At 40.1% G+C, this 19,421-nt stretch overlaps 1 protein-coding gene and 1 long non-coding RNA gene across 2 annotated transcripts in view; both read left to right on the top strand.

The window, feature by feature from the left end:
- The window catches only part of LOC108166986 (NLR family CARD domain-containing protein 3-like), a 33,870-nt gene extending 15,679 nt beyond the window's left edge, over nucleotides 1–18,191 (top strand). The window contains exons 3-8 of the mRNA XM_081614072.1: nucleotides 6,017–7,769; nucleotides 9,540–9,719; nucleotides 10,654–10,827; nucleotides 12,906–13,079; nucleotides 16,587–16,739; nucleotides 17,262–18,191. Of these exons, the coding sequence (XP_081470198.1) occupies nucleotides 6,017–7,769; nucleotides 9,540–9,719; nucleotides 10,654–10,827; nucleotides 12,906–13,079; nucleotides 16,587–16,739; nucleotides 17,262–17,274 (2,447 nt within the window). The 3' untranslated portion in view covers nucleotides 17,275–18,191. The remainder of the gene's footprint in view (nucleotides 1–6,016; nucleotides 7,770–9,539; nucleotides 9,720–10,653; nucleotides 10,828–12,905; nucleotides 13,080–16,586; nucleotides 16,740–17,261) is intronic.
- Nucleotides 18,192–18,421: 230 nt separating this feature from the next.
- LOC145547810 (uncharacterized) lies at nucleotides 18,422–19,421 on the top strand. The gene is made up of 2 exons (XR_014084104.1): nucleotides 18,422–19,147; nucleotides 19,372–19,421. It is a non-coding gene; the product is annotated as an uncharacterized LOC145547810 (long non-coding RNA).

Below are 19,421 nucleotides of genomic sequence, written 5' to 3'. Positions count from 1 at the left end.
CCAAACCAGATTACACCTCCTGCTCCGTTGTGCCTAATTCCGGTCATGGGTGAACCATTTGGAAGAGTGATTGTGGATTGTGTGGGGCCTTTGCCAAAGTCAAGAAGTGGAAACCAATTCATCTCGACAATGATGTGTGCTTCCACCAGGTTTCCTGAGGCCATGCCCCTGTGGAGGATCACAGCTCCCATGGTTACCAAAGTTCTGGTAAAGTTTTTCTCAATATTTGGTCTTCCCAAGGTTGTCCAAACTGACCAGGGCACAAACTTTGTCTAGAACCTTTGCCCAGGCACTAAAACAGCTGGGTGTGGAGCATGTAACTTCAAGCTCTTACCACCCTGAAAGCCAAGGCGCCCTTGAAAGGTTTCACCAGACATTAAAAGCAATGCTGAGAAAATACTGTATGGATACAGAGAGGGACTGGGATGAAGGCATCCCATTTCTGTTGTTTGCCGTGCGTGGAACGGTGCAAGACACTTTAGGTTGTAGTCCTGCTGGACTTGTGTTTGGACATGAGGTTAGGGGACCTTTAAATGTCCTTAAAGACAAGCTCATCTCACTCTGTAAAAAGTATTCCAGAGTATGTTTCAAAGATGAGAGAGCGCCTTCAGGCAGCTTGTGCTCTTGCGCAAAATGCCTTGGCTTCAAAGCGGATCAAAATTAAACATTATGACCGGAAAGCAGTCACTCGTGAATTTCACCCTGGTGATAAGGTTTTGATCTTGCTACCCATCCCTGGCTCTTCTTTGGAAACGAAGTTCTCTGGACCATATGTGGTAGAAAAGAAACTTGGTGAAACGAACTACATTATTCAAACCCCAGATCGCCGCCGTAAGACCAGGCTTTGTCATGTCAATATGATGAAACTATATCATTCAAGGGGGATTGACCAACCAACCCAGAGTCAGGTTGAAGCCATTTCCCCTGTAACATGTGTTTCAAAGTTGGCTGAGGAGGATATGATGATGCGCAAAGATCCACCACAAGTTGCAAGGCTTAGTAATAGTGAAATACTAGCTAACCTGCCTGACTATCTGTCACATTTATCAGATGACCAAGTGGAGGACATTACAAAACTCATATCAGACTTCCAATGTCTGTTTGGGGATGTTCCTACCAAGACTAATGTGGTGTCTCATGACATTATTCTTGCCAATCCTGCACCTATAAAGTAGAGAGCATACCGTGTCAATCCCACAAAGAGGGAGGTTATGAAAAAGGAAGTGGAGTACCTTGCCATTCAGAGTTGCAGCCCATGGAGTTCTCCATGTCTATTAGACATGAAAGCTGATGGAAGTCCAAGGTTCTGCACAGACTTTCGTAAGGTGAATGCTGTAACAGTCCTTGATGCACACCCTTTGCCTCTCATTGAAGACTGTATTGATGAACTTGAACCAGCAAAATTTGTCACTAAACTTGACATGCTGAAAGGGTATTGGCAAGTACCTCTAACAAAACAGGCCTCTGATGTCTCGGCTTTTGTCACACCAGACTGTTTTCTCCAGTACACAGTGATGCCTTTTGGGCTATGTAATGCTCCGGCTACGTTTCAAAGGCTGGTAAATAAAGTACTGGGAGATGTGCCAAACTGCCGAGTATATCTAGACGACATAGTTGTATACTCAAATGACTGGCCTAACCATCTGGCAGCTTTGCTTGAGGTCTTCAAACGTCTTTCAACTGCCTCACTAACACTCAAACTTTCAAAGTGCGAGTTTGGTAAAGGTACCATTCTCTATCTTGGCCAAAAGGTTGGCGGAGGAAAAGTGTGTCCTCTGGATGCATAAGTCAAAGTCATTTCTGACTTTCCGGTTCCTTCAAGCAGAAGGGAGCTCCGTCGATTCCTGGGGATGGCAGGATTCTACCGTCGCTTTTGCAAAAACTTTTCCACCTTAGCTGCTCCTTTAACAACTTTGACCAGCCCTTCTAAACCTTTTACTTGGTCTGATGAATGTCAGTATGCTTTTGAACAGCTAAAAGGATTGCTCTTGTGTTCTCCTGTTCTTTCCGCCCCAAATTTCAGATTGCCATTTAAGCTGGACATAGATGCCAGTGCTGTTGGGGCAGGAGCTGTCCTTCTGCAGGATGATAAAGATGGCATCCTGTGAGCTACTTCTCAAGGAAGTTTAATCTTCATCAAAGTAGATATTCTACCATTGAGAAGGAAGCGCTTGCACTACTCTTGGCGTTACAGCATTTTGAAACTTACCTTGGCTTGAGTGTGGAACCCATCACTGTCTTCACAGACCATAATCCACTTGTCTTTCTTTCCAGGATGTACAATCAGAATCAAAGACTTATGCGGTGGGCTTTGATCATTCAGGAGTACAACCTCAAGATCTGCCATAAAATGGGGTCAGAGAATGTGTTGGCAGATGCTTTGTCACGTGCATTTTGAGCTTGTGTTTTTTTTATCTTGAGCATTCCAAACATTTTTGTTTGGACTTATAAGGGTGGGGGTGTTACATGCCTGTCAGGCTGTTTGTTTCTCTTTCCCCTCCCCCCTCTTTTGGTTGTCTCTTCACAGGTAGTAGGGAAAGCTGGTGACAATCTCCCCTGATTGATCCTCGCCAACCAAGGCCCAATCAGCATCCAGGGAGGCCTTATATAAGCATCCCAGCTGGAGATCTCTCTTTTCAACTGACTTTTCCTGACGCATGTCTTGTTGCTCTTGGTGTGAAGGTTTGTGGTGGGAGTTGGAGGGCGAGGTAAGTTTGGGGTACCCTGAACATGTCATCACGTAGGTGTTTTTCTGTTAGAAACATTAGGTAAGTAGGTGGGTGCCACCCATGTAAAGTTTTGGTGGAAACCTTTGTTAGATTAGGTAGGCAGGGTTTTTGTTTTCTATTTCTTTTCTTTAGCATAGACTGTAGTTAGGCCCTGTTTTGTGTTATTATTTTCTTTGATTTGGCACCACCTAACCGTCCCTTTCTCCCCCACAGTTTGTACAAGCCTTCTGGGATTTTTATCAATAAATCCTTCCGTTTTAAAACATTCACCTGGACTCTGTCAGGTTTTTGTGTTTGTCGGGTTACTCCCCTCCTCCTCACAAAGGGGGGGCGTAACACACCAGTTAATCTATAACACCGGCGGTATTTACGGAAGCCTGAAACAGCTAGCTTAGAAACCGACCCGTATCTCCTCCCGCCTGACGTGTTGATTAAATTACCGACTTTGCCTGAATTCACACCACATGATTTATGTCACTGTCATAAACATGATTTATGTCACTGTCATAAACACAGTGACATGGTGACATATGTCACATACACAGTGACATGGTGACATATGTCACATACACAGTGACATGGTGACATATGTCACATACACAGTGACATGGTGACATATGTCACATACACAGTGACATGGTGACATATGTCACATACACAGTGACATGGTGACATATGTCACATACACGGTGACATGGTGACATATGTCACATACACGGTGACATGGTGACATATGTCACATACACGGTGACATGGTGACATATGTCACATACACGGTGACATGGTGACATATGTCACATACACAGTGACATATGTCACATACACAGTGACATATGTCACATACACAGTGACATATGTCACATACACAGTGACATATGTCACATACACGGTGACATGGTGACATATGTCACATACACAGTGACATATGTCACATACACAGTGACATATGTCACATACACAGTGACATATGTCACATACACGGTGACATGGTGACATATGTCACATACACGGTGACATATGTCACATACACGGTGACATGGTGACATACGTCACGATGTCAGCTGGTATGTAAAACCAACAGATCTATAGCGTTCAGATCTTTTCATTAATAATGCTATTTAAGCCCACAACAATATAGTCTTAAAAACAACAAATAAATGAATAAACAAAATGTATTGGTGGAGTTTGGAGCTTAATAATTGCATACTGCACATGTCTGAAGTGTCTTTGGTACTTATCATCTTTGGTGTTTTTTAACTGTGATCTTCACGCCACGGTGTCCTGGATACTTTTTAGAATAATAATGAAAAACAAAAACCATTTTCATAATGCTAACCACAGTAAACCTGTTTAATATATTAAAGAGGAAAACACCATCAGCACTAGCTAAAGTGCTGATAAAAAAATAAATTAAAAAAGCGGAAGATAAATGTGTTTTAATTTACAATTGATAATCTTTCAGTGTTTAACTCACAATTTTAATATAAAAAAAATATTTCGATCAGATGGTTACAGCAAACAGCTTGAGTTAGAAATTGAGGCTCTTTGCAGCATAAACTCTCAAAGCAGTAGAAAAAAAACAAGGTTTCTGTTCTGTCCTCTTCATTTCCATGTCGTTTTCTTATATTTCAAGCAGTTATAAAAATAACTTTAATCGGATTACTAATTATTCTTTGAAAAAGTAATTTAGTTAGGTTGCTGATTACTTGATTTGGAAAGTAACTAAGTTACATTAAAAGTAACTTAAGTTACTTTCAGCAGCTGCTAACAACAACGCTCTGCCACTTGTGGAAATTTGCCAATACTTAATTGTAAGTATTGGCAAATACTTACAATTAAGTATTTGCCAATACTTAATTGTAAGTATTGGCAAATATTGCCAATACTTACCACATTGTCGATGGTAACATCGACAATGTGTCTCCACTTATAAGGTTAAACTGAAGGGGAGATTGTTTAATTGTTACAACAGTACGAAACAAAAAAAACGTTTGCAATTATTGTGTTCCTCTACTGTCTGAAAAGCTCTAAATAGAGCTGTCTCTGCTTATTTCCAAGCCCAAATGAGTAACTTCACTTTCAAAAACAAGCCCAAAAAACCACAACCGGTGACTCATTAAGTTAACAAGCAACTTTAGAAAAAAACAAGCCCAAAGCTGCTTTAATAATCTCATGCGGTGACTGAAGCTCAAATTAGTTTGTTTTTCCACCAACAAAATGCACATCTTCCTCCATTGTTTACATTTCTGTCGCTGCTGCTAACTGTCGCATAGAAGCAGCGGTTTCTCTCCAAGACGCACAGAGGAAATTAAATTAAATTACAAAAGAAATTCTGTTAACGCAGAAAAAAAGAAAATTACTTGATTTGAAATAGTAACTTGTTGGATTACAGTAGAGAAATCACTGATTTCAACACTTCCAAGTGAAAAGGCTGAATGTCACTCAATACACAAAAATTACTGATGTGGATGGAAGAAGTTTGCACTTAGCACATAGCCTACGTCATTTACCAGGAATACATTGCAGCACAAACATGCCGACTTCCAAGTGACAAAATTTGGTTTAAATTTATCAAAAAACTAAACAGCCTGCAGTATATTTATTGCTATTTTTACATCTGAACTAAATGTTTCTCAGTCTATTATTGCAACTAATCTCGGATCCCTTCATGGTTCCATGTGTTGTGGTTTGGCTGTAACAAGATTTCATGTCAGCTCCTGCTGCCTTCCAATCACCTTCAACTGTTAACATGTAACTGGACAGGTGTACCTAATAAACTGGCCAGTTTGGTTCTTTGTTTCCAGCTTGCAGACATTACTCAAAGAGTGCCATTTCAAATTAAACGCGTTGATAAAACTCTCATTCTCAGAGGTCGCTCTGTGGGAAACATGTCTGATTAACTGAAACCTTCAACAAGAGAAAAGTAGGAGAGCTTTAATGAGAAACTAATTTAATCATGTTTGTGCAGCAAGTACCTGGTTTTTAGGTTTTTTTTTCCTTGCAGTTTTATCACGTTTTAGCCTTTTATGTATTTACTTTTTTTTTTATCTATCGCCTCAGTGAGTACAAGATTAAGTTAGCAGAAAATCACAAATTAAATCTCAAAATTTCTCAGAAACCGAAGTTGGGCTAACTTTCATTTTTAGATAAGAGCAGTTTTTAAGTTATTGATTTTTATTCTTCAAAAGTTTGTATCTAAATCCCGTCTGAGGACATCAAAAATAATTGTATACCCTATATTTAGATGAACTGTCTCCTCTTGTGTGTTTGTCTCTTTTTTTCCCCAGATTTTCATATTCAGTGTCAACATGACCATAAACAGTCTGTGAAGACGATGTTCCAAAGTTTCTGTGAAGGCATCGCTGAACATGGAAATCAAACCGTTCTGAACCAGATCTACACAGAGCTCCACATCACAGAGGGGTTAACTAGAGAGGTTAATCAGGAACATGAGGTCAGACGGATTGAAACGGCATCCAGGAAACAAGAAACAATCAGAAGAGAAGACATCTTTAAAGCCCCACCTGGAAGTGATCAACTGATCAGAACAGTGATCACCATGGGAGTGGCTGGCATTGGGAAAACTCTGTTAACACAGAAGTTCACTCTGGACTGGGCTGAAGGCAGAACCAACCAGAACATCCAGTTTATATTTCCATTCACTTTCAGAGAGCTGAATAACTTGAAAAAGAAAAAGTTCAGCTTGGTGGGACTGATTCATGACCACTTCACTAAAACCAGAGGAATCAGCAACTTTGAAACGTTCCAGGTTCTGTTCATCTTTGATGGTCTGGATGAGAGTCGACTTCCTCTGGACTTTCACAAGACTAAAATATTAATTGAACCTGAAAAGTCCAGCTCACTGGATGTTCTGCTGACAAACCTCATCAGGGGGAAACTGCTTCCCTCTGCTCTCCTCTGGATAACCACACGACCTGCAGCAGCCAGTTTGATCCCTCCTCAGTGTGTTGGCATGGTAACAGAGGTCAGAGGGTTCACTGACCCCCAGAAGGAGGAGTACTTCAGGAAGAGATTCAGAGATGATGAGGAGAAGGCCAGCAGGATCATCTCCCACATCCAGAAATCAAAAAGTCTCCACATCATGTGTCACATCCCAGTTTTCTGCTGGATCACTGCTAAAGTTCTGGAGGAAATGATGAAGACCAGAGAGGGGGGAGAGCTGCCCAAGACCCTGACTGAGATGTACATGGAGTTTCTGCTGGTCCAGCTCACAATCAAGAAGAAAAAGTTTGATGGGAGAAAAAAGACAAAATCTATCTGTAATTCAAAGAACAGGAAGCTGATTGAGTCTCTAGGAAGACTGGCTTTAGATCAGCTGCTGAAGGGAAACCTGATCTTCTATGACAAAGACCTCAAATGGTGCGGCATCAACATCAAAGACGCTGCATTGTTCTCAGGAGTTTTCACTCAGATGTTTAAAAAGGAGAGAGGAATGCGCAACATCTTCGTCTATTCCTTTGTTCATCTGAGCATCCAGGAGTTTCTGGCTGCAGCCTACATGCTCCACTGCTTCACCAGCAGGAGGTCAGAGGTGATCAAGACGTTCCTGGGAGAAAAATACAACAAAACATCTCTAGATGAGTTCATGAAGAAAGTCATGGAGAAATCCCTCAGCTGTAAAAATGGCCACCTGGACCTGTTTGTCCGCTTCCTTCATGGTCTCACTGTGGAGTCCAACCAGAGACTCTTAGAAGATCTGCTGGGTCAGACAGAGAACAGTCCAGAAACCATCCAGAGAATCATCACCATCCTGAAGTGGATGAACACTGATAGAATCTCTGCTGACAGAAGCATCAACATCTTCTACTGTCTGATGGAGATGAATGACCTCTCATTTTATCAGGAGATCCAACGGCTGCTGGATTCAGGGAAGAAACTCTCAGAGTCTGACTGTTCAGCTCTGGCCTTCATGCTGCAGATGTCAGAGGTTCTGGATGAGTTGGACCTGGAGAAGTACAACACATCATGGGATGGACGGCAGAGACTGGTTCCAGCTGTGAGGAATTGCAGAAAGGCTCGGTGAGTCTAGATGTTTTCATTGTGTGAATGCTGATTCAGCACTATTAACCTCCTGTTTCTTCTTCTTTCTTCAAGTTGATTCTGGATGTTTTTGGCCTTTTACTACTTCCTTCATCCTCTGGATAATTTCAGCCATTCAAACATCTAAATATTCAGTTGATCCAGGACAGCCGCAGCTTCTGGTTTTTAGACATTTTGATCAGTTAAAAATATTTAACTTTTATCAGTTTTCAGGTTGAAATGAATAGAAAACCCTGAACTCTAGAAAATGTCTATTTTCTCTAAGATCCAATCAGCCAGAGAGACTTTTTAAACTTTAAACTCCTCTTCACTCATTGAGCTGCGGCTCCATAATTCACCTTTTAGGATCTTTGACTGTTTTTATAAAATGGTTGTTTAGGTTTAATGAAAATTTGAACCATTAAAATAAACCATTGCATTAATTATAAACTTTATGAACAGCGTTGATCTTCTTCTTTCCGTCATCATCCTCCTCTTCCTCCTCCCACTAGTTTCCTCTGAGTTTGTAACTGAGACCAAAATGTGGTGATTGTTGTCTGGTTCCAGAAAAAGTCCTAGTTTCTGTCAGATCCTCCCAAAGCTCTGAGAACTCTACTTCCAGAGCTGGAACCATTTTCCTCATCAACTCTTCATCTGCAGCCTTTGTTGAAGCTGTTAGCTGGTCCTCCATGAAGACCTGCAGAGACATGAGCTTCAACTCTTTAGACATCTCAGCCTCTTTAATTCCTGGAGAACTTTCACTGCTTCACCATGAAGATGCTGCTGGACCCAAACGCTCCGTCTCCTCCAGGGATTTTGCTCTTCAGCTCTTTAGGAGTTTAGCAACAATTTCTTCTGACATCCAAACCTTTGTTCCTCTGAGACGATGGACAGACCACTGCAGAGACATGTGTCCCTCTTCCAGCCAGTTTGTCCCAGTTCCTCTCAGATCAACAGAGGACAGTTCAGACCTGAAGGAGCAGCAGGACCGGTTCTGCTGCTGCTCTGCAGGACGACCAGAACAATCTGAAGCTTTTAGCTGAAGCAGGTTGTCGACTGTCCACTTTCTACTTTGTTAAAGCATCAAATCCAGCAGATGAACAGAGACACAACTGGGAGCATCATGTGTCTGGTCTGCTCCCAGTTTCCTCTGTGGCAGCATTTAATAAGCTGCTGCTGGGAGCCACGTTTCTATAGAATATACTACTATTATTAATGATGAGGAGGATTCTAGATGCTGCAGCAGCAGATATGGGCTAAACAAACCCAGAGATGCCAGAGGTCCACAGCAGGCTGGACTTCCTGCTCTGCTCACTTCATTTATAACTCACTTCCTGCTTGGTGGAAGATCTCAAGGAGCCAAACGGTCTAGTCCAAGTCAGTGTGAGTCAGAGCTGTGAGCAGTTCCTCCTCCTCTCCATCATCTCCAGTAGTTTCCTTCATTCAGCTCAGTCAGCCTCTTCATCAGCTGCTGCAGCTCCTTTGAGGCTCTGATGCTGCAGAGAAACTGAACTTTCCTTCACAGATGATAGAAGATCTTCAACATCTGACTGAGCTGAAGGTCTGAGGACATGAAGCCTGGACCAGAACCAGAACCTGGACTTTAGTCAGGAACTGCACAGACTCTCTGTCGGGTCAAACTCAGTAAACTGAAGATCAGATGTTGATCAGATGATGACATCATGATGACATCACTGTTATCATATTTTAGTCTGTTTATGATCCAGATTGATTTCATTAGAACTGAATTTATTTCTTCTCTCATCACAGACTTGGTGGCTGTTCAATCCTAAAGGCTGAATGTGAAGTTGTGGCCTCAGCTCTGAAGTCCAACCCAGATCTGACTGAACTGGAAATACGTCAGATCTACATAAATGGAGGTGGAGACTCTGATATGAAGCCTCTGCTTGAGATCCTTGAGAGTTCAGTCAGTAAAGTGAAGAGTCTGAGGTTTGTTTTCTCTATTTATTCCATAAAATCATTCATTAATATTTTTATCCTTAGTTTGATTAATAACTATATTGTAATATTATAAAATAATCTGTTTAAATGTCAGATTAAAATCTAAAACATTTTGCCTTATAAATTAATTATTTTCTTATTTCAGACTTTGAGATTATTGAACTTTGTTTTTCAGTTTTTGACTTTAAAATGTTTTTTACTGATGACCAAAATGAGTAAAATAATTCAAATGAAGTTAATTAATGATGGAGATGTTTCAGTTTGTTTGTAAAGATTCAGATTGTTTTATTTCTGATTCTCATCTTTACATCCAGAATGAAATGTTGTTCCTCCAGTCGAGCCACAAACACTGACCAGTTCAAATCATCATTAATGAAACATCTAAGAAGTGACTGATTGTAGAAAATCAAATCTAGATGAACTGAATGACAGTGAGGTTTGCAGCAGCAGCAGGTTCCTCACTTTGTCCTGAAGCTGTGGTTCTGTTGGGCCGGGTCAGAGAGGAACCGTCCTCTTCAGTCTGACAGCTGTCAGTCGGTTGGAGCCTCGTCTCTGTGATGAAGCTTCATCAGGTCACGTCTCCTTAGGAAATAATGGCCTCCATTGACTTTCAGCAGCTTTAAGAAGAACCCAAGGCCATTAATGAATAAACTGAGTGGTTCTGATCCGGTTACCAAGTCGGGTCTCCAGCTGATGATCAGGAACCAGCAGAAATAGCTCACCTCATCCAGGCTGCTGCTCATAGAAAACTTTGAGTTTCTTTTTTTAAACCAGTTTGACTGGATCAGATGCTAGAATCAGTTCATCATGTTTCTTTTACATTCAGGGAAATTAATTTTCTACATTTTTATTATTTATTTGTTTATATTTGAATTTTAACTGCATTCTGTTGGCTTCAGCTCATCTTTTATTCTTTATTCAGATTGTCTCACTGCAGTTTGTCAGAGACCAGCTGGACGTCTCTGTTCTCAGCTCTGAAGTCCAAACTGACCCATTTGACAGAACTGAACCTGAGCTTCACCAACCTGGGAGATTCTGGACTGAAGGAGCTCTGTGGTTTTCTACAGACTGAAGGCTGCAGACTGGAGACATTGGAGTAAGTAATTATATAATTATTAATATTTCTGTGAATAATTATATATCATTGATCATAAATCAAAGTTCATATCTTCTGTTCTAATAAATATTTTCTGAGTTTGTTCCTGGACTTGGATCCAGAGTTTAATTTAGTCCCTCTGTGTAACTGAGTTGGACCTGCTGATCTGAGGTCAGAACAGGGCAGCGTTCGGATCCCCAGTCTGTAGAAATCCCCCTCATGGGAAGCAGGTCAAAGGTCAATATGTAAAAAAGAAAATGAAATCTCCCTTTATTGAAGTTCCGCAAATCCAACACTTTGTTTTAAATATTCTGCTATTAGTTGATAGCAATCTAGTCCAGGTGTTTTAATGTTTAACTAGAGTAGATTAAAGATGCTGGTTGTAGTAAATAATTAGGTGGAATCGCCCTTTATCCATTTCCTGAATCAGAAGCTTCAATTAGAAACCAACTTAAACTTCGTCTGAAAAAATCCAGACCTGAGTTTTTCTCTGAGCTCAACAGGCTGCAGGTTCTTCAGGACATGAGTTTTCTGGTCCAGACATCAGAACCAACAAAGACTGCAGCTCATAAATCTGGACCAGGTGTGTTAGGAGAGGTTCTGCACATGCTCAGACTAAAGGTTCACAGTCTGACAGAGAAAGTCGACCAACTCTGGATGAAATGGTTCCTAGAAACAGGGAAGCTTTCTGAGGACTTGACTGCCTGCTCATATGGAGCTGCAGCTCATGCAGGAGTTTGATGTTGGCAGGAATCAAAACAACATGGAAGCAAGTGATGAGTTTCCATTTAGTGTCAATTCCACTGATGGAGCAAATTACAAGTCAGTCGTCCTCCAAACCACTGAGAGCAGCTTCCAGAGGAAATCTGAGTTTGTTCTGACAGTCAGACTATCAGGATGACCACAGTCTTCTGGCAGAGTTCCTGGACATTAAGGAGACAGAAATAGTATAAAGATCATTAATTAACAGTCCTGCAGTAAATACTTACTTTGTGAAGGTTATGGTGGTAAAAGTCATTTAGTTCAAACATCTTGATTCAGCTCTTATTTTGTAGGACAGGAAATGAGATCTTACCTTTGTAAAGCTTTGTGTGCAACAAGCTTCAGCAGTTACTGAAATCATTCTCATGTGGTTCACCTGGAAAATGGATTTAAAAATGATTCATCTTCACAATCAGGTTGTTCCTTTATGCTAATGTTCCCATTTCTGCAGCGTCTCTGATGAAGGATTCAGGACTTAAACTAAAAGACCCAAATCAATCTGACAGAGAAAAGGATCAATATTTTCTAGATGATAGTTCAGGAACTGAATCATCACAAAATGAGAAAATGATCAACTTTCAGAATCTGAGCTGTAATGGATGTTGTAAAACTCTGAATTAGACGGATTGAAATAAACCGTTTACATCTGTCATACTTAACAATGAGCTGCAGTTAAAATACAACCAGCAAGAAAAAAATCATTAATAGAATAATGAACAAAAACTGGAGACATAAAATATCTGATGATAAATGATGGTACAGAGCAGTCAGCTGATACAGGAGCCTGTAAGGAAACATGGAGAGAAAAAACATCCGACTGAGTTTAAGATCCTGAGAAACTTTTAGAAAAACTTTGAGTTTCTTTGTTGATAAAATGTTCTGGTTCTGCTGGTTTGGACTCTTTAAACCAGTTTAACGGGATCAGATGTTAGAATCAGTTCATCGTGTTTCTTTTACATTCAAGAAAATTAATTTTCTACATTTTATAATTTATTTGTTCATATTTCAGTTTTAACTCCGGTTTCCTCCCACTGTCCAAAAACATGACTGTCAGGTTAATTGGTCTGTCTAAATTGCCCCTTGGTGTGAGTGTGTGTGTGCATGGTTGTTTGTCCTGCGTCTCTGTGTTGCCCTGCGACAGACTGGTGACCTGTACAGGGTGACCCCGCCTCTCGCCCGGAACGTTAGCTGGAGATGGGCACCAGCAACCCTCCCGACCCCACTAAGGGACAAGGGTGTAAAGAAAATGGGTGGATGAATATTTCAGTTTTAACTGCTTCCTGTTGGCTTCAGCTCATCTTTTATTCTTTATTCAGATTGAAGAACTGCAGGTTGTCAGAGACCAGCTGGACGTCTCTGTTCTCAGCTCTGAAATCCAACCCGACCCATCTGTCAAGACTGGAGCTGTTCAACACCAACCTGGGAGATTCTGGACTGAAGGAGCTCTGTGGTTTTCTGCAGACTGAAGGCTGCAGACTGGAGACATTGGAGTATTTTAATTATATAATTATTGATATTTCTGTGAATAGTTATATATAATTGATCATAAATCAAAGTTTATATCTTCTGTTCTAATAAATATTTTCTGAGTTTGTTCCTGGACTTGGATCCAAGGTTTAATTTAGTCTAGCGCAGGGGTGCCCAAACTTTTTATGTGAATATACATCAGTTATAGCAGAAATAATAAAGTGACAGAAAACCTAATCTAGTTTCTTCCTCAGTGAGATTCTGACACTGGGAGCAGCTTGCTGGTTTCTCAGTCAGAAGCTGGTTGCAAACCTGACGCCAGCATGTGTCAGTCAGTCATGGTAGATCTGAAATTTGGTTTGATGACCTCAATATGAGAAACTACAGAACCAAAGAGCCCAATAAAGGTAAAGGCAAATCTTCTGAAGTCGGGATATAATTAATTTAATTTCATAATTATCGCGGTAGAATTTGTTAAAACTTAATGAAATATATTTGTCCTATTTGATGTTTGTTGTGACGTATGCTCACAAACGAACGAGGTAATTAGTCCAATTTTGTCGTTTATTGAATGTTCAGAAACTACAGCAGGTGTGATTTTTACAGCAAAGGTATAAAAAAAAAGGTAAAACAACCCGAACAGACTATCAACTGAAAACATCTACCTTTTTACTCTCGGTCTCTGTCGTTTAAGCACACCCGTTGCCGTGGCAACCGCCTGCACCCCGCAAGCCGAGCAAAGATTACATTAAAAACAACATTCAGTCCGTTACGATATCAGGTTTCCAGGCTTGATATTTATTTCTCGATTATTAATAAGCCTCTCATGAACACAGCGGTGGTTGAGTAGCTAATTTAAACTCCTGCTCTGTTCGTCAGTCGGTCTTTGAGTCGCATTTTTTTTTTTTTTTTTGTTAATGGAACCGAAACGCAAAGAATTGCGCAACACCTTGTTGAAACAATAATTACTGAGATTATTAATTTTAACATGTTTCGTTGACTTTTTATAATTCTTTTTTTAATGAAGCTACAAACGTTTAGGACCTTAGTGAATATTTTTGATAAGCCTATCAGAAGAGGAAGTGCTGGACTCAGCGTCCTGGCGGCGTTCAGTTTGTCACCTGCTGAGATCGACTCAAAACCTTTCCCGACGTATTGAGCACCCCTGGTCTAGCGGTTCTCAACGTGGGCGGTACCGCCCCCAGGGGGCACTGGCGGACATTTTTACAAAAGGGGGTCGCTGGGATGCCTTTGGGGGGCGAAGGTAAACTTTACACCTTAAATGCACAACAATGCCAGTTTAGACTTTGAGAAACTTGGTAAAACTGTCTTGTGTAACATTAAACCATGCTTAGCTGCAACTGTATCGATGACAGCTCTTCTTCTATTCAGTGTTTGTAGCTTCTGTTAGCTTCTTGGCGCAGCTACATTCTCCTGCTACTGGTAGCTAAAATCACCGCCCTCACTGTGTAGCCCTCTGAAAAATGAACCCATTTAAATAAAAACAATAAAGAAATCCATCCACGGGTGATACCACGATAGAGAGCGTTCATTTTATAGCGTTAACACCGGTGCTGTAAGTGGTCCGGTATGAAACTGGGGTGATGGAACAACGGTACCACAGCACTTTTAAATTTCAATAATCAGAATGCAGAAATTGTTTCTGTTGTTTTAAAAGGTTTATGTCAGTCTGCCTTTTCCCCATCGATACGCTTCCCGACCGCCCTGCACCTTAGGGGCTTAAAAAAAAAAAAAAGACGCGCACATTGTGCAAAACTCTGAAACAGCAGAAGCAGGACATAAAACGGAGCGACGAACTAGATGTGAATTATGGCATAAAAACAGAGAATCCGACGCTGAACAGTGAAAAATCAACACATGATATGATATGACGATTAGGCGGCGCAGCAAGTAATGAGTGAAGATTACTGATGGTGAGAGTCAATAAATGATAAAATACATCTAGCAACAGAAAAGAAACTAAAGTGGACATAGCAATAAACCAAGATAGGATAATACTAATCGAATGAAACTAAATAGAAATGAATGAAGAGCAAAATGCAAGAATAAACTAAGAAACTAAAGTAAATACAGAGGAATAAACTGGTATGGCAAGACCTTTCGAGCAATAATTAATACAGAGGACAGTATGGCAAGAATAAACACACTATTTCCAGATAAAAGGTAAAATAATATTGTTGAAGTGCCATGTGTTTGTTGAGACCATATCTAGTACTGAGAATAAATATATCTTAAAGAACTGATCACTTATTTATGTTTTTAATTTGATTTGATATATTTATTTCTTCAATATTATTTCTCATGTCAGTGTTAATGTCATGAGGCTGATGACTCCATGACACTTTCAATTTGACTCATTAGGATTTTATTAAGAACCAGATTTGTTCTTTGCAATTTCTGTCCAGTAAAATTATTCATCTATAATCAATAGACAGGTCTATATAAAGATATTATCCATGTTTGTGTCTCATATTTCTATGGCATTAAAAGGACCAGGAACGTTAGTTTTTCCACTGAAAGCTCTGGTTTGCACAATAAATGCCATGTGGGTGAAGTTTTATGGATGATACTCTGATGTCCCATTCTCCTGAAGGCAGCACAGAGCTGCACCACCAGAAACTGACAAACACTGAGGAGAAGAAGAATTATGATTAATGTAGTTACAGTTCTATCCATGTTTTAATGTTGCAGAGCTCAGTCGTCTCGTAAATAGCTCAAAGTGTAAACTGCATGTTGAACATCTTTTATCTGGTCATTTTGTGGAAGATTTAACAACTAGAAAATGGCACAAAATAAGAATATTTGTTCCACTCTGATTGGTTGCTGTTAGGCCTACAAATTTTAACTTGAATGTTTGTTGCATTTTTCGTAGACGCCTGTGAAAATAATTTCTATTCCCATGGCTTTTTGGTTCTCTGGGAAATTATTTTTGATGAAAATACAGAAACAAGCATAAAAATCAAAATATCTACAATAGTAATATTAATGATAAAATAATGGTCAGTGCAAAGTAGCCTACAAAATCTTTGTTGGGGGGCAGTGAGGGACCTGGATAAAGCCTGGGGGGGCACTGGGCCAAAAAAGGTTGACAAACACTGATTTAGTCCCTCTGTTTAACTGAGTTGGACCTGCTGATCTCGGGTCAGAACAGGACAGCATTCAGACCCCCAGTGTGTAGAAATCCCCCTCATGTGAAGCAGGTCAAAGGTCATTCAACCCAGTCTAGAAAAGTGAATTCCAGCTCCTGGAATCTGACAGGAACAAATCAATAATCAATGATTGATGCTTCAACACTTTGATCAGAACCTGGAATGATTTTACTGACTAAAATCCTCCAACACAACATGACCCAGTACCAGGTTCTGGTTCTGGTTCTGAAGTCAGCAGGTCTTTATTGAAGCAGCAGCTTGTTGGCTTTAATATTCATGAGAATCTTTAACTGGTTCTGTTGGATTAACTGGTTCACCTGCATCCTGTTGGCTTCAGCTCATCTTTTATTCTTTATTCAGGTTGTTCAGATGCAGTTTGTCAAAGATCAGCTGTGATCATCTGGCCTCAGCTCTGAAATTCAACAACCTCCATCTGACACAACTGGACCTGAGATACAACAGCCTGGAGGATTCAGATGTTTACCAGCTGAAGGATCTTGTAAAGACTGTAGAGTAAGTAAATGTTTGTAGTGAGTCCAGCTGCTGTCAGCATATTGAGCTAATATGCTGACAGCAGCACTTTTATTTTAATCCTCCATGCAGTTTAGCTGGATTTAGCATCAAAGCAAAGCTCCAGTGTTCCCAGTAACGTTGCAGCTTCTCACTGGGAGGAGAATGGTTCAGGCTTCCTGATTGGACACAGAGACAGCAATCAGCCAATCAGTGGAGCAGCAGCTTGCTGTGTTCCTGTGTTTGTGTTGGTGTGAAGATGAGTGTTGTTGCTGTGTCCATGTCTCCAGGAAGTCCAGCTGGACTCCAGCGTCCAGCCGTCCAACATGTCTAGAGACAGTGGTCCTCATTCATCAAACTGTGGCAGCAGCAGATCTGATCTCAGATCTGTTTGTTCTCTCAGTTCAACAGGAAACAACTGATCAGGTTCATCTTGGTCACAGCTCTGAGATCAGTCTGACTGCTGCTGGAGAGAGGCTGGAAACACTCACTGATCTGATCTCTCCATCCTTCTTCTCTCTGCAGGTGGAAGTACTGATGATCTCTGTAAAGTAGAGAACGGTCTCTGTGTCCTGCTGATCCTCAGAGGTTGAAGCTGCAGCAGTTTGAGTCTAACGAGACTCTGACTGGATCATCATGATGACCTCTGACCTCCAAGATTTTCTTTCTGTTTATTTTCTCCTGTATGTCATTTGGTGTCTGATATTGTTTGTCTCTTTGGATCAATAAAGATCCGATTCAAACTGGGCTCCATTTAGAGGCTTCATGGAGTTTTGATCTGAACTGGATTCAACTGGAAAGTTGATCTTTTTTCTCTCTGATTCATTTTCATCCTGGAACCAGAAATGGTCTGAGATGGAAACATGGGAATCATTTTCAGTTCAGCTTTGAATCATGAAAGACACTTCAAACCTCTTTTCTCTGCAGCTTCTTCTTCTGTTGACAGGAAAATGTTCCTCAAAGCTCCACAGATAAAAAGATGCTTTACTGGAAACTGCAGAGTGTTGGGAATGGAAATCCCGATTGATGAATCATAATTTGTATTGACACACGGAGCATAAAATCAGCCAAGAAAAGCATTCAGACTTTACTTATTTTATTCACTTTCAGCGCTGAAAGCAGACGCTTTTACCATTACATCCGAGAAGAGTTTCTAAAAAAGTCTGTGTAGCGTCTGAGGAGAAAGAGGAGGGGAGCTGATTATATGGACTGAAGACACTCCCTGAAATCACACCATGTCTCTGTGGCCTGGGAAAACGTTTCTTTTTCGTGAGAAATGGACCTTGGTGTCTAACAGAATCAAACATGTAACTCTTTACTATGGGCCCTTTGTCTAACAGCATGTGACTCTTTCTCGACCTTGGTAAAGCATCTCAACATGACCCCTGTTGGGCTTTAAAAGAGCCCAAAAAGTGGAAGACAAACCCTAGAGTAGACACTGTCCCTTCCGGAAAACATCCCCCCCCCCCGAGGCTTTTGCAGATGTTGGCATACATAGCATTATTTCAAGGATTGATGTTGTCTTTCATTCATTTCATTTCATTTTTGTGGGTAAAAACGGACAGGGCACCCGTAGGCCCCTTAGGCGGTGGATAAAAATCGCAATGTCCCCCTTACAATCTAATAAAGAATATGTAAAGAAATAAAATTTTAAAGGATATTAGAGTGTTAAATTTGGAGGAACATAGGTCAACCCACCATGGCATGACTGTTTGTTTTTTTTTTGTGGTTGGAGAAAATATTTTTTTGCAGTTTTGTCAGAGCTTCGTCATCTTAAATTACACATCAATCTTAATATTGGACCGTAAATTATTTCATTTTTGATTTTTTATCCTTTATTCATTTTTAAACCAGATTTTTTTTTATTTATTTATTTTTTTTATATTAGCTCAGGTCAATGCTATGCCATAGAAGGTTAAAGGACTGTAAAAAAGCAAAATCCAAAAATGTTTTCTGTTTTTTCTTTAGTAATAAAGGTTAAAAGAGATAAATGCTATATTTAATGACACATGAAATGGTTAAAAGTTATATTGAGGGAATTGTTAGAATGCACTGCAATGCAAATTGAATGAAATGACAAGATATTATTTCAAAACTTAATAAAATGCCAAAAGAAATAAAGTGTTGGGTTAATATTTTCAAATGAATAAAATGTAAATGTGCTGTTTTACAGCATTTATCTTTGATATTATGTGAATGTAGTGTGTTTGATGGCATTTTTGGTTGTTTGGGGCTGTAGTGGATTTGAAGGCTTTTGTTTTGAAGTGCCATTGTATTGTCTGTGTCTGACTTCCTGTTCAGTGTTTCCTGGGGGTTTTTTTTTAGAGCTGCAGCAAGCATGGCTAGATGTTGTTTTGTCTTCGGCATTTAATCCTTTGTCATCCACGGGAAAGCTCAGCTGAAGCAATGCTGTAAGTGATGTTTATGTTAAGATATATGCAACTTAAGATGTGCCAGATATTATTTTGTTAAAATGCTAATGTGTCATTATTGTGACTGATGTTTTTTCATTTGACCGCTCATGGTACATTTCAGTTGACTGCAGAGCACATATTTATGTTAAATTTATGGTCTGTATGTCAGGTTTGCTCACAGAACTAAGTTTTGTATTGTTTTGTGTTCATTTTGTCTGCAGTTTTCACCGCAGCATGTAAAGAGGAAGCAAACAGTAAATGGTCAACCTTA

Source organism: Poecilia reticulata, chromosome 2, assembly GCF_904066995.2.
Source record: "Poecilia reticulata chromosome 2, P_reticulata-male-v2, whole genome shotgun sequence".
Classification (NCBI taxonomy): domain Eukaryota; kingdom Metazoa; phylum Chordata; class Actinopteri; order Cyprinodontiformes; family Poeciliidae; genus Poecilia; species Poecilia reticulata.
Note: the sequence above shows the minus strand (reverse complement) of the source record. Positions and strands in the feature narration are given on the sequence as shown.